The sequence below is a fragment of the Saccoglossus kowalevskii genome, chromosome 2, assembly GCF_978046115.1.
Source record: "Saccoglossus kowalevskii chromosome 2, keSacKowa6.1, whole genome shotgun sequence".
Lineage (NCBI taxonomy): Eukaryota > Metazoa > Hemichordata > Enteropneusta > Harrimaniidae > Saccoglossus > Saccoglossus kowalevskii.
In genome coordinates this window covers 21,324,160-21,338,998 of record NC_140642.1, presented here as the reverse complement: position 1 = coordinate 21,338,998, position 14,839 = coordinate 21,324,160, and the positions used below count along the sequence as shown (strand labels likewise).

The window sequence follows — 14,839 nt, the reverse complement described above, 5'->3', positions numbered from 1 at the left end:
ACTGGAGGTACAATTATCAAACCTATCTCAAAATAATGCCACATATATTTGATATTCAGAAATAAATTTAGTTTTATGATACTTTACTGTTTTAGGCGGCAAACAACAGTTATCTTCACTTTAACACTTTCTTCTTTTCAACCGTGACGAGGGCGTGAATACTATAAAATATTCGTCAATTACTGTTGAAGGTATAATTCTAAAACCTATCATAAAATACTCCCACATGTATTTGTTCATACATGTCTGTTTTTCACTTTCAGACTTTCTTCTTTTCACCGACGAGGGCGTAAATACTATAAAATATTTGACAATTAAACCGAAGACTCTCTTTTTCTAGTGTCTTTGATTAAACTGATGGAGGTACAATATTGACACCTATTTCAAGTGACTCCCACATATATGGAATCTTCATTCTCAAACTTTTCCCATTTCAATAACAAGAGTGTAAACAGATAATTAAAACATTTGGAAAATAAACCAGCAACACACAATTGTAAAACCTATCTTAAAATATATATATTTGGAATTTAGAAACAATTTTACTTGTCGACAAGTGTCTGTTTTTGTCAGAAAATATACATTATACTCCTTGAATCCAGAGCCCTTCCAGTTTAGCTGGATAATGTAGTAATTGTAAAATCTAAGGTACATGGTGTAATATATTAGTGAGCAAATTTAAGTTTTCTCATTAAAGTTCCACATTATTTATTTATGAACGGTTACTAGATTTGGTCCAAAAATATAAAGGAAAATACTTGCATAGTGTCTGGCATTGGAAGTAAGCAATCGAGAAGTGTCACAGCTGGTGATTTTCTGTTGTAATAAGAGACAAGCCATGGTTCTATTAGCCATAATTCTCATTGTAAACTTTAAAGCAGCCTAAATATTTAGTGTTGTTGAGAGTTTTGTGGTTATATAAATTAAGTGTCATAGCTAGACCAGCAGTACTAGCATAGCCAGAATTTTATCCGGTTTCTCATGATACAAATCAGTAATTGTATACCAGTACTTTGTAGTGGCTCAGGCAGTGGTTTACAATAGGTGATTTTCCGTACAATTGCGAGATCTCGCGAGATGCATGAAAGACGCGCGTCGAACGTCTGCCGCAAAAATCGAACGATTTGATTTTGAACTAGAATTTCTTTATTTCGCAGCTTACATTGACCGGCCGATCTTCGACAGGAATATTGCTTCCGAATACCCTCACTTAATCGAAATTGCCTATCATCAAATGTGGACAGCACATTATTAAGCATGGAAATGTCCCCGAAATACTTTTGCGTTTGTCGAATCCCACGCGATGTTTGACGCCACTACGACCTTTGTTTGTCCTGTTTTTACGTTCGATTTCACGCATAACGCGTGATTCTCGCAGTGAACGGAAAATGGTCTATTATAAACCTCACAGTTCTGAGTATAATCTTGTTAACATCAGAAGGCTGAACAAAAATCTACAAGTATCTGTAACAGAGAGGTTTATATAATGTAAACCCCATCTCCATATAATAAATACTTCTACAAAATAGACTAGTTATTAGTGAAACAAAAGATTATCACATAACATACAAAAAAAAACAGTCAATGTATCAGTTTAATAATGAAAAAATCGTATACAATTCAATCTGACAAAAATAACATACAAAGTATAAAGTGTTGTCAATTTGTGTGTAGAGTTTAGAACAGCCATCAATTCTAGATAATGGCCAATGTGGCAACCACAAACAAAGGAAGTGCAGGGGTAACATAAAACATAAACTGCAGAACTGAGAAAATATAGTAGTCAATACAAGGGTGTAAACGGTTTTATATAAAACTTTTAAATTAATTTTTTGTTCTTTTCAAATTTTAAACATGATATTCATTATAAACTATTGATTTCAAGGAAAACAATTACAAAATGAAAATAAAAGTGGTCAACAAGATACTTAAATTAGATTGGGCCCTCAGTTACAAGGATGTTTTCTGAAAAGAAAACCTGTCCTTCAAAGCAATGGGGGAATAAGCCGCCTACTACTTGTTGCCACCTATTTTACCCACAATGCATTAAACATTTTTGCATGATTATTACAAAATCACCACTAGCATTTTAAGTTAAAGTGTTGCTTAAATTGCAAGGATAACCTTGAAACACAGGAAAAAAAAATGATCATATATCATATTCAGTTCTATGGGAATTTGACAATCGCTTTTCTTATTTCTTAAAGACTATCAACTCTACAAACACTATAAATCTATACACCATACACAAATGTGCAAAAAACACAAGAGTGCAATGCAAGAACTTGAGCCATGCCATGCCATGCCATGCCATGCAATACTAAGCAAAAATGACCTTTGTAGTATTATGAGGTTATTACAAGGATACTGCCAAGTATGCACATAGACAGTACAGCAGAAGTATTTAAGTATTTAAGTATTTTAGTATTTTTTGGGGGGTCCAGTAAAAATTCGTGTTAGGGGCTTCCATCTGTTTTTATCATTAGAGAACGCTTGCGTGTGTAGTCGTTCCATATTTGGAATTGGCATTTCCTAATATGGTAGGATGCAAATACCCAGAGCAATACCGCAAAATTATGGCATGCTGCAACTTATAGCATTGGTGACAGATGTACAATAATAATGGTTATGATATACACACAAACAAATGTAGACAACTAAAAAATGTTCAAACAAAACATGCTGCTAGTATAGTTAATTCCACCTGGTAGCCGCAAAGTTTAAAGTGTAACAGCATCACTTGTGGTCAGCATATTGTAAATGCCACTACAAGGTGCGATTGATGACCTGTACCTAAGCAATCTGACAAAAACTAGGAATGGAAAAATGCACACACTGCTTCGTCCAATTGCTGTCAGTGAAAGAGTACATATGCAAACTGTTGTTATTACTAATATGTATATGAAAACAACTGCAGCAATTTCCAATCTGCATATTACAGAAATTGTAGCCAATTATTAGTATATAGAGATAAAAGACCAAATGTGCAATCACCGAAACAAACAAACGTTCAAAACAATGGTCAGTGAATGTGCCAGTTTGGCAGGTCACACCTCTGTTTGGAAGGGGGAGGGAGGATGCGTTTCCTCCCAAAATTATTTTTAAAAAAATAGAAAATATTTTTTTTTAGAATATCTTAAGACCAGAAACAATTTTTGTTACTATAAGCCTAAGATAGATCTACATGGATTAAAAAATATGACAAATCTAGTAATTTTATTTAGTGAAATAACACATGTATTAAAATAAATAGAAACAAATATGTGCATGAAAGAAGGATATTGTTTTGTATAGAGTATAAATTTATAATGCATTCAACAGAACTTCATCAAAAAGAAACTTTTGAGAAAATAACTTTTTGCATTAAATCAGGTAAAATGCAAACAGTGGATCCATATTATGCAAAGAGGAAGGAGATCCTAGAGTGTTCAACGTCATCACAAACACGGAAAACTATTCTGACCAGCTTGGGTTTTCTCTTTTACACATTTAACATCTCACAGTATGATTTCCCTACAAAGGTCATTTTTGTATTGTCTGTTAAGTAAATGGACTAAGCTCAGATATTAATGTCAGGAAAAGGCCGAAAAAAGGCCTAAAACTATCAATATTGCATATTAGTTAACAGACTGTATAAATCTGCTTCATCAATTTTTGTTATGGAGTTTGGAATTTATGTATTAATGACATTCAACACCTTCTGAACTCTCTATCCAACAAATCATATTGGGAATATACTATACATAGTTAACAAGGTAAATTCTAAATAAATATATATACTTTTAAATTTTTTTTATACTTTATGGGCGTTGTATATTTCTGCAGACAAATAAAAAACGACGGGGTTGTGTATTGCAACCACAATTCTTGTTGGCGTTTTGTTAAATGCAAAAATCAATGCTTTATTTGGTGTATGTACAATGATTAGATCTTCTGATATTGCATCCATCATCGAAGGTATCACGACTGCCGATGCTAGTGCCATCCCACAATTTTACATAAGCCAACCAATCCATTCTCTGGATTGATGTGCAGAGAATAGAATCTCCCAGGCAGAGAATAGAGCCATTATTATTTTTCAGTTTCACAAGCTTTTTCCAATTCTGTTGCATTTAGTTGCAATTTACATTTAATAAAAGCAAGTCTTTACTATGACATTTTCTTAAAAGCTTTTAAGATTGGGTAGATATTTTCAAAAGCTTCATATATCTCTTTCCTGACCTTCGCACCTAGAAATGAAAAAAAAAAACAGAAAATACAGTCACGCTAAGATACAAATTATGATATTAGAAAACATGTTTTTTTTTACTAAAACACATGGAGAAGAAAATGTACAAGAGTATGTTGAAAGTGTTTTGAAGAACATAAATGACAGTTAGAATAAACTGATGTGCAAAATGTACATGTATAACATTCTTTCTTGTCATTGACCCAATAGATCAGGGATGACATTGAAGTGATGTCAAGGGCATGTACAGACAGAACCCCACAATTTGAAGTTGTCAAAAAGTGTTATAGAAGAGTAGAAAATATAACAAATATAAAAATTGAGAAAAAAAAACGGGGTGTTGAAGGTATAAGTGTAAAGAATCACATCGGCATGACTGGTTTGTAATTCAAATAAAACAATATCTTACCTGTGAGGACGACTTTTCCAGATACAAAAATCAATAAAACTATTCTAGGCTTGACCATTCTGTATATAAGACCCGGAAACAATTCTGGTTCATAACTGCGAATAAGAAGAAAAAGTAAATATGGATGACAATGAGTACAACTATTATCTTTATGTATAGAACAATATAAAGTGTACTGGAATATGGTAAATTATCTTAACAACGCCTGCTGAAAGCACCCATGGATCGCAGAGATGATGATGAGACATCAGCAGACATTGCGATAAACTCGTATATAAGCCATAACCAAATACTGTAAATGTTTAGAATATGCAACTGACAATTCTGTATTTTTATCACCAAATGTTTGAATTTACATCAAGTAATTTACAGTTAACACCAAAACTGACCAGGAAAACCACCACCTCCATATCGATAAAACATTTCAATATTTCTTGGCACATTGTCAGCGGTGTTTGTCATGACTTTTACTTCAACTACTGAAACTTCCATTACCGATGTATTTGACAAGAGTGAAAATGATTGTGTCCAGATTGTGTTGGCATTGGAATGAAAATCTTTGCTGATTAAGTTCCTAAGAAAATTGCAATAGGAATACGAGTTTTCCCAATCAGTTTATTTCAGCACCCATCGTAAGTACGTTGATTTTTTTCTAGTTGTATGATAACTTTATCAGGATATTATTTGATCATATGATGTATACCGTAACAGTAACGAGGATATCGTGAAATGAGAACACAGTATGCACAAAGCCGACAGTGATTTTATCAATCAACTTGTATATTATACATCTTTTTCTCTGAAATGCTAACTGAAACATGTCTTGTGCTTTGCAAATGTTTTGCATTCATTGTTGAGATTACGTATCCATCATAAGCTTATAGTGCATCTACTTCAGATGTAAACAAAGGCAATGTGATGTCAATAACCTGAAACGCATTCAATGTTGGTGATGTAGTTCACTAAAAGGTTAAGGAAAGAAGTTATGGAAGAATGCAGATACAGCTGTATACGGAATGGTAAATTCTATCGTTTTCAGTGAATAATAATCCAGATTATCTAACAGTAACAGTGAAATTACTTATTGTTCAACAGACGATTCAATGCAGCAAATTTCTTTTATTCCATTCTGATTTACACTTTCAATTGCGAATAATGGTACATAATTGTGTATAACAATTGATTAACTGTTTGACATACATTTTTCTAGTCAACATTTTGGTACAACATTTGCATGCATTTTATTAATACTTTCTTCAGGATTCAGGAACAAACGAACAGGAATTTGGGGAAAAAATCTAGACATAACGAGTTTTGATATTCAAAGGGTTTATTTTATTGTACAATGTATGTCGATGCTCAAAGCTTATGCAATTCTGTTGTGTAGCAAAATATGCAATTCCCTTTCATTTTATTTATTCTGTTGTTTTTGATGTTTTTTCCTCATTATTTTGAAAAATAATCCTATGTAGCTATGTAACTTGGCCTGATATGGAGAGAGCTCAAATCCCCTTCCACCCACCAGAGATAAGCTACAATAATCCTTTGATGCAAAATGATGCAATCCTTACCTCGAGAACTGTCCGTGTGTAAGAACTAAGCCTTCTAATCGTCTTACCTTGAAAACTGTCCGTGTGTAAGAACTAAGCCTTATAATCGTCTTACCTTGAGAATTGTCCGTGTGTAAGAACTAAGCCTTCTAATCGTCTTACCTTGAAAACTGTCCGTGTGTAAGAACTAAGCCTTCTAATCGTCTTACCTTGAGAACTGTCCATGTGTAAGAACTAAGCCTTCTAATCGTCTTACCTTGAAAACTGTCTGTGTGTAAGAACTAAGCCTTCTAATCGTCTTACCTTGAAAACTGTCCGTGTGTAAGAACTAAGCCTTATAATCGTCTTACCTTGAGAATTGTCCGTGTTTAAGAACTAAGCCTTCTAATCGTCTTACCTTGAGAACTGTCCGTGTGTAAGAACTAAGCCTTCTAATCGTCTTACCTTGAGAACTGTCCGTGTGTAAGAACTAAGCCTTCTAATCGTCTTACCTTGAGAACTGTCCGTGTGTAAGAACTAAGCTTTCTAATCGTCTTACCTTGAGAACTGTCCGTGTGTAAGAACTAAGCCTTCTAATCGTCTTACCTTGAGAACTGTCCGTGTGTAAGAACTAAGCCTTCTAATCGTATAGGGAATTTGACATCACAACTTCCTACCATGTTCTGAATTTTAAAATCTAAAAACTTGGCCTGAAAAATAGTAGAAAAAAATATACCAGGTAATGTCTGTGATAGAGCCAAAACAGACCGTACACATAAATGCTGCTGTGATCTCGTTTGAGAGTGAGAAAGCTTAGAAAATTGTTTTTGACCTCAAATAGTGTTCAATTCTCTCATGCCATCACATTCACCGTTACTATGGTTACATAGGTCAGGGAACAGTAGATGCGATGAAAGGAGGAGAATAGAACACTATTTAAACTTAAGATCAAGTATTCACCATTTTTGTTGAGATCGGTCATGTGATAGGAACCATAGCAACATTATATTTCACAAAGCACACTGGTGCCTAAATCACAAGTGCGAGACAGAAAGTAAAAGACTTAATCTTCAAAGCTGATAAAGTATTTTACATTTTGCCCAGGGTCCACGGTACCTTGTCATCCTATACCGTACCGGTAATCCCCGAGGTGTGGTTGACACAACGTATGACAGACATGATACAATCTAAAGCCAGTTTATTTTTATGTTTTTGTGTTAAATATAATTGACCAGTAATCCATTTTTAATCTGAGCTGGGAAAAAAATAACATGCATGAAGGTCCCATCAGGTTCAATGTAAATGGCCACAAACTCATGCGTTTATGTATATCATAATGTGTTAAGCATCTGTATTGAAAGTTTGAATGTGATTGGTCACATTTTGTTAAATTTGTTAAATCACAGGGCCACCAGTCAGGCATTTTGAATCCAAACTGGAAGACAAATGCTGTGTATCTATGACCCAATATGTTCAATGAACATCCAAAGTTTAAATGAAATATGTCTGTGCATAACTGAGATCCGATTCCAGAACTGCCATCTTAAATAGGATCATGAAATAAATGAATGTGCATATATACGATATTATGTGTGATGTATGTGTGAAGTTTGAATGTGATCAGTCAAACCTCGTCAGAGATATGGCCCTGGAATGGAATTTAAAAAACAAGCAGCCTATCGGCTGAGATAGCTCCGCTGTTAGCAATGCACATTTCAATTAAAGAACTGAAGACATCATTAGAAAATGAACAATATGTATAGTATCAAAGCAATCAGACTTACAGTTTTTAACAAGAAGTCGAAAATATCACTTTCTACCAAAAATAACAAAAATATTCACCAAAGTTAGAGAATTGAAGATATCATCACGAAATTAACAAATCTGAGAAAGGTCTACATGTAGTATCTATATATGTAATATCAAAGCAATTGAAGTTTTGGTTTTTAACAAGAAGATGAAAATATCACTTTTTACCAAAAATTACAAAAATATTCACCAAAATTAGAGAATTGAAGATATTATTACAAAATGAACAAATCTGAGAGAGGTCCACATGTAGTACCTATATATGTAATATCAAAGCAATCGGACTTACAGTTTTTAACAAGAAGTCGAAAATATCACTTTTTACCAAAAATGACAAAAATATTCACCAAAATTAGAGAATTGAAGATATTATCACAAAATGAACAAATCTGAGAAAGGTCTACATGTAGTACCTATATATGTAATATCAAAGCAATTGAACTATTGGTTTTTAACAAGAAGTCGAAAATATCACTTTTTACCAAAAATAACAAAAATATTCCCCAAAATTAGAGAATTGAAGATATCATCACAAAATGAACAAAACTGAGAAAGGTCTACATGTAGTATCTATATATGTAATATCAAAGCAATTGAACTATTGGTTTTTAACAAGAAGTCGTAAATATTACTTTTTACCAAAAATTACAAAAATATTCACTAAAATTAGAGGATTGAAGATATTATCACAAAATGAACAAATCTGAGAGAGGTCCACATGTAGTACCTATATATGTAATATCAAAGCAATTGCACTTGCGGTTTTTAACAAGAAGTCGAAAATATCACTTTTTACCAAAAATGACAAAAATATTCACCAAAATTAGAGAATTGAAGATATCAACATGAAATGAACAAACCTAAGAGAGGTCTACCCAAGGTACATATACACCAAGTATCAAAGCATTCAGGCTTGTAGTTTTCAAGAAGAAGTCGAAAAAGTAAAACATTGACACAGACGACGCCGGACAATCACTCATATGATAAGCTCTGCTCGACAAAGTCGACAGTGGAGCTAAAAAAATATGTGCATCAAACACCCATTATAACATTTCAAGTTTGAATGAAAAATGACCGCGCAAAATTGAGATCAAATTCTGGAATTGCAGGAATGCTCGATTTTGATATCTTAGCACTAAATGGCCGCCATGCTGCCATCTTGAAAAAAATCATGAAAACAAGCAGCCTATCGGCTAAGATAGCTCCGCTGTTAGCAATGCACATTTTAAATAAAGGACAGAAGATATCATTAGAAAATGAACAATATGTATAGTATCAAAATAATCATCAAAATTAGATAATTGAAGATATCACCACGAAATTAACAAATCTGAAAGAGGTCCACATGTAGTACCTATATATGTAATATATTAAAAAGCAATTGGACTTGCGGTTTTCAACAAGTCAAAAATATCACTTTTTACCAAAAATTACAAAAATATTCACTCCACATGTAGTACCTATATATGTAATATCAAAGCAATCGGAATTGTGGTTTTTACCAAGAAGTCGAAAATACCACTTTTTACCAAAAATTACAAAAATATTCATCAAAATTAGAGAATTGAAGATATCATCACGAAATGAACAAATCTGAGAGAGGTCCACATATAGTAACTATATATATATTATTAAAGCAATCAGACTTGTGGTTTTTACCAAGAAGTCAAAAATACCACTTTTTACCAAAAATTACAAAAATATTCATCAAAATTAGAGAATTGAAGATATCATCTCGATATGAACAAATCTATGAGAGGTCCACATGTAGTAATTATATATGTAATATCAAAGCAATCAGACTTGTGGTTTTTACCAAGAAGTCGAAAATACCACTTTTTTTACCAAAAATATTCATCAAAATTAGAGAATTGAAGATATCATCTTGAAATGAACAAATCTATGAGAGGTTCACATGTAGTACCTATACATGTAATATCAAAGCAATCAGACTTGTGGTTTTTACCAAGAAGTCGAAAATACCACTTTTTACCAAAAATGACAAAAATATTCACCAAAAATAGAGAATTTGAGATTTTGACATGAAATGAACAAATCAAAGAAAGAACCAACTTGTATATCAAATTTGAAAACATTCTGACTTGCGGTTTCGAAGAAGAAGTTGAAATTGTAAAGGTGACGACGACGACGGACGATGGACAATCAGTAATATGAACAGCTCCGCTGTGTCGACTTTGTGGAGCTAAAAAAATATGTGCATATGTATGATATTATGTTTGATGTATATGTGTGTATAGTTTAATAAATGTGATCAGTCAAACCATGTCAAAGAATGGAATTTGGAAAACAAAATAGTTGTCAGTCAGACATTTTGAATCTGATCTGGAAAAAAAGTGATTTTTTTTCTCAAGGATCAATTATTATTACATTATAAAAATTATAAAAGTAATAAAAATAAAGTAATGTAAACTAAAACTTATGTTACTTAATTATTAAAGGGCGATAGTCCTCGTGCAGTGCGTGTTCAAATTCCATGTAAATAAACAATATATTTTACACGCTTTGTATACATCGTTATGAGTCCAATATCGAACAGGACGCGGCATGACGGCCACAGCCCTTTAATAACTGAACAACTTACTGGAAAACCTAATTTCTGAATGACTCGTGCATATTTCCTAGCTGCCAGTCTGGAAAAGTCCTCACTTTTAGCACCTGTACAGACCATTTTCCCAGAGCTAAAAATCAAGGCAGTTGTCCGAGGCTCTCGTATTCTCATGATTACAGCAGCAAATCTCTAAAGAGTGAATGAAAGGTAATATTGAAATAATGAGCAAATTGCAACGGTTACATTGTTGTGAATGATCGTACTACAACATTGGCAAATCTTTTCAATTTTGCGTTCATTAACATTAACATATTTAAATGACCTATGGTAATTTGAACACATTGGCATCATCCATCCTTTTGATTGGTTAATTAGCGATTTGATCTATTAGGTCAACACAAGAAGAGAAAAAACATGGCGGATATCGTATCGCATCGTGCGTTACATGCGATCAGAATTATTCACTTATGATGAAACTAAGTTGAATTCAACGAATTTATTTTTTGAACATTATTATAATCACTACTGAGTAATAATCAACAACTGTGAACCGCAGCATGACCAGATTGCGCTACCGTTATCATTTGATACTAAGCAATGCAGTTGTGTTTGTTTTTATTTAAAACTTCTTTTAGAATATAATTTGTTTTATTTGACAATCCGCGAAATTTAAACACTGCGAAGTGCTTGGACAATTCAAAACCGCAAAATTAAACACATGCAAAATTAAATGTTTCTACAGTATATTGCTGGAACTTTTTTATTACTTTTTGACCAAATTGATATAATTTCCCATTGGTTACATGTATTACTGGTAATCAACATTTTGAAAAAATATTGCAAAGACTATACATGTTAACTTCAAGAAAATTTCAGCATTCAAAGCATTAAGATGTTAGAAAATGAACAAATCTGAAAGAGGTCTACATAAGGTACATACATGTATAGTATCAAAGCAGTCAGACTTGTTGTTTTCAACAAGAAGTCGAAAAAAATAACAAAAACATTCATCAAAATTAAAAAATTAAAGATATCATGAAATGAACGAATCTGAGAGCAGTCTACCTAAGGTACCTACATGTATAACACCAAAGTAATCAGACTTGCTTTTAAGTCGAAAATATCACTTTTTACCAAAAATATTCATCAAAATTGGAGAATTAAAGATATCATAATATACACCAAGTATCAAAGCAATAAGGTTTGTAGTTTTCAAGAAGAAGTTGAAAAAGTAAGAAGTTGACACAGACGCCAGCGGACAATCACTCATATGATAAGCTCCGTTCGACAACGTCGACAGCGGAGCTAATAATGATAACAATATTTCATTTCTTTTCCCATCATAATGTAATCCCTGAATAGTATATTTAAATGAAAAAAAATATTATTAAAATGGCTTTCATAAATGTCAACTTGAAACAAGTCTAAAATGTAACTACTTCAATACCTTTGGGTTATACTCTGCATTTCTGGCATGTAACGCAATTTTCTTTAAATCAAGCTTACATCCAAGATTTACTGTAGACACAATATTCCTGTAATAAAAAAAAAGCATTTATGGCTGAGTTTAAAATAAGTTTTTAGGAACACCTCAGGGATTATAATCACTTTGATAGCTTATTAATCAAGATTAAATATATGCTTTATGTAGTAAATTAAACAGAATTGCACCAGTGACTATCGCAGATCAGACTGTGATAACCATTGGATGAGCACAGGTGTCATGAATGGTTTCTAGTACTGAGATGTTCCGTTTTCCGTTATTGGGGAAGGGGGCTCAACAGACATATTCATTGAAATCAATCTAAGCACCTTTTAGATATAGCTGAATCAAATATTTTTAACCAAATAGCTATTATTAAAAAAAAAAACGTGATTGCAGTTTGCAAAACAGCAGTTTAACTAAAATAAATGAATCAACTCACTGTAGTTGTGGTACAATTCCGGATCCATCACTAAGAGGCGTTGCTGGTGTCATAGGAGTCATTGGGAGAGCCGGTGTAGCTGGATACATACTAGATGCACCGGGTAATGACTGCGTAACCGACATTTGACTACTATACGATGTACCAGGCTGTCCTGGCTGATGACTAACATAGTTTACAGGCTGTGGGGTTTGGCCACTGTTGTAAGTTGTGACAGTCTGTTGTAATGACGGAGTATTGCTATATGATGTGCTTGGCTGTGATTGCTGATTGCTACTATACGATACTGGCTGAGCCTGCTGTTGTATATCAGTGGGAGGATTCTAAAAAGATAAAAAGAAAATTTAATTTTTGCATATCATCACACAAGATGATATATTTTGATTGGTACTGTTAATTATTTTGTTTGATGCATATCAATTAATAATACGTGTCATAATGCAACAGCTACAGTATTTTGCAAGATATTTGTTCACACAAAAAGTTTCTTGCCAATAGCCGAACATCATCAAATTGTTCCATTAATTCAGTATCTCATGGTGTTATGAAGTCACCCAATCACATGCAGGAATCTTTGTTTACATGTAACGATCAACAAATGCAATATATTACAAAATCAATATTAGGTGTAAAGCGTTTTCCATTACGTGCAAGATTAATCTCAGATGCACATATGACTGACTCTTGTATAGTTAATAGGTCTTCGTTTACATGTAACGATCAACAAATGCAATATATTACAAAATCAATATTAGGTGTAAAGCGTTTTCCATTACGTGCAAGATTAATCTCAGATGCACATATGACTGACTCTTGTATAGTTAATAGGTCTTCGTTTACATGTAACGATCAACAAATGCAATATATTACAAAATCAATATTAGGTGTAAAGCGTTTTCCATTACGTGCAAGATTAATCTCAGATGCACATATGACTGACTCTTGTATAGTTAATAGGTCTCTTACTCTTGTTACCACTACATCCAAGCATACATCACATGCTTCCTTAGTTGTGTTGAGTGCACTGTTCCCTTTAATTTTTTTGAATCTTGAAAATACTGTGAAAATTTGCCCATTTTCCTCTGGAAATGTTTTTTTCTGCATACAAAATGCATGGAAAGTTTCTCAAAACACAAAATTTTACTGAGAAACTACAATTGAATCTGAGAAAATTGAGCGAAATTAAGGCTTTAATAGAGGGAACACTGGTTGAGTGTGCACCGAAAGCAGAATTGTAGTGAAAACATAATGTAGCTAGTAAATGGCACAATACATCAGCATTTGATCGATGTCACTATGCTGTAACTCTCAAATTGGAGTTTGGCTGCCAATTTTTACATTCTTCAACATTGTTGGACCTTGAGGCGCAAGGCTCCATGTCATACCCAGATTGTCAAAATATGAGCCTGGAACAGCAAAACCAAGGCCAAGTTTGACTCTACATACATTATTTATGTGAGAATTAAGCTCTGTCTACAGGTCCATGAATGTGGAGAAGCTTTAACCACACCATCAAGTCCCAATGTAAATATCGCCCCTAAAACAGCCATGTAGGCAGATCTATGAAAGTACATTGCTACTACTGTAAAAAACTTTATTTTTGCTTGGAATTAATTTTTGCTATTTTCGCTGAAGTAATAATTCATTGAAAATAAGATCCAGCGAATATACATTTTTTCTTATACCGGTATTTTACATTCAACTTGTCAAAAATCAGTGCAAATAAATTGTATACAAAACACCCAAAAGTCTTTTCAGTGAAAATTAATTCCAGCTAATATATTTTTTTTTACAGTAATAGAGCAAATACGATATACAGGTTTGATTTTAAACTTTCTATTCAACATATTTATTGCCTCTGATCACTTCTGAAGAGTAAATAGCATTTTTTATTAAAAGACAAATCTTTCAAAATTAGAGTTCCTCTTCCACAATATTTTGATTTATTTAATAAGGTAAGGAGAATATAATGAGCTCAATATTTTTGTTTTTAGATTTTATAATTTACGAATACCTGTGAAATTGTTTGTCTTTGGGCGTGAATCTGAGTTGGCTGGCTTGTGTGTTGTATATAAGTCGGCTGCTGTGTTGGTTGCAGAGTGTGCATGAACTGGGGAATTCCATGGCCAGGCGGCAGACTACCTCCACCGGAATTCATCATAATAGAGGTCTTCTTTAAGAGTTATACAGCAAGTTGCGCGGCTCGAGCGATGTGTGAATTATTCTTGGAAATACAATAGATGTTATCGAATTATTGTCAACGATGTGTAAACGATTGCCAATGAACGCAGAATGAAAAGGTCTAACAGACGATACTGAAGTTGGCCCCGGATTCGGATTCGTATCCAATTACACTTTTGTATTAGAAGA

At 33.2% G+C, this 14,839-nt stretch overlaps 1 protein-coding gene across 1 annotated transcript; it reads right to left on the bottom strand.

The window, feature by feature from the left end:
• Window positions 1-506: 506 nt before the first annotated feature.
• On the bottom strand, window positions 507-14,796 carry LOC100369885 (uncharacterized). Its single transcript, XM_085492780.1, has 7 exons — window positions 14,484-14,796; window positions 12,470-12,792; window positions 11,992-12,079; window positions 10,578-10,733; window positions 6,773-6,876; window positions 4,638-4,732; window positions 507-4,229 (listed from the first exon to the last, which is right to left on the bottom strand). Exons 1-7 carry the CDS (start codon window positions 14,628-14,630, stop codon window positions 4,150-4,152), a joined length of 993 nt encoding a protein of 330 aa, XP_085348906.1. The 5' UTR covers window positions 14,631-14,796; the 3' UTR covers window positions 507-4,149.
• Window positions 14,797-14,839: the final 43 nt, after the last annotated feature.

What these genes read in the sequence shown, in the direction of transcription:
- LOC100369885 (XM_085492780.1), bottom strand. Translation starts at nt 14,630, where the DNA reads ATGATGAATTCCGGTGGAGGTAGTCTGCCGCCTGGCCATGGAATTCCC. An exon ending in GGAATTGTACCACAACTACA is followed by an intron (nt 12,080 to 12,469) that starts GTGAGTTGATTC and finishes TTTTTATTACAG; the next exon opens with GAATATTGTGTCTACAGTAA. An exon ending in ATGCAGAGTATAACCCAAAG is followed by an intron (nt 10,734 to 11,991) that starts GTATTGAAGTAG and finishes TTCACTCTTTAG; the next exon opens with AGATTTGCTGCTGTAATCAT.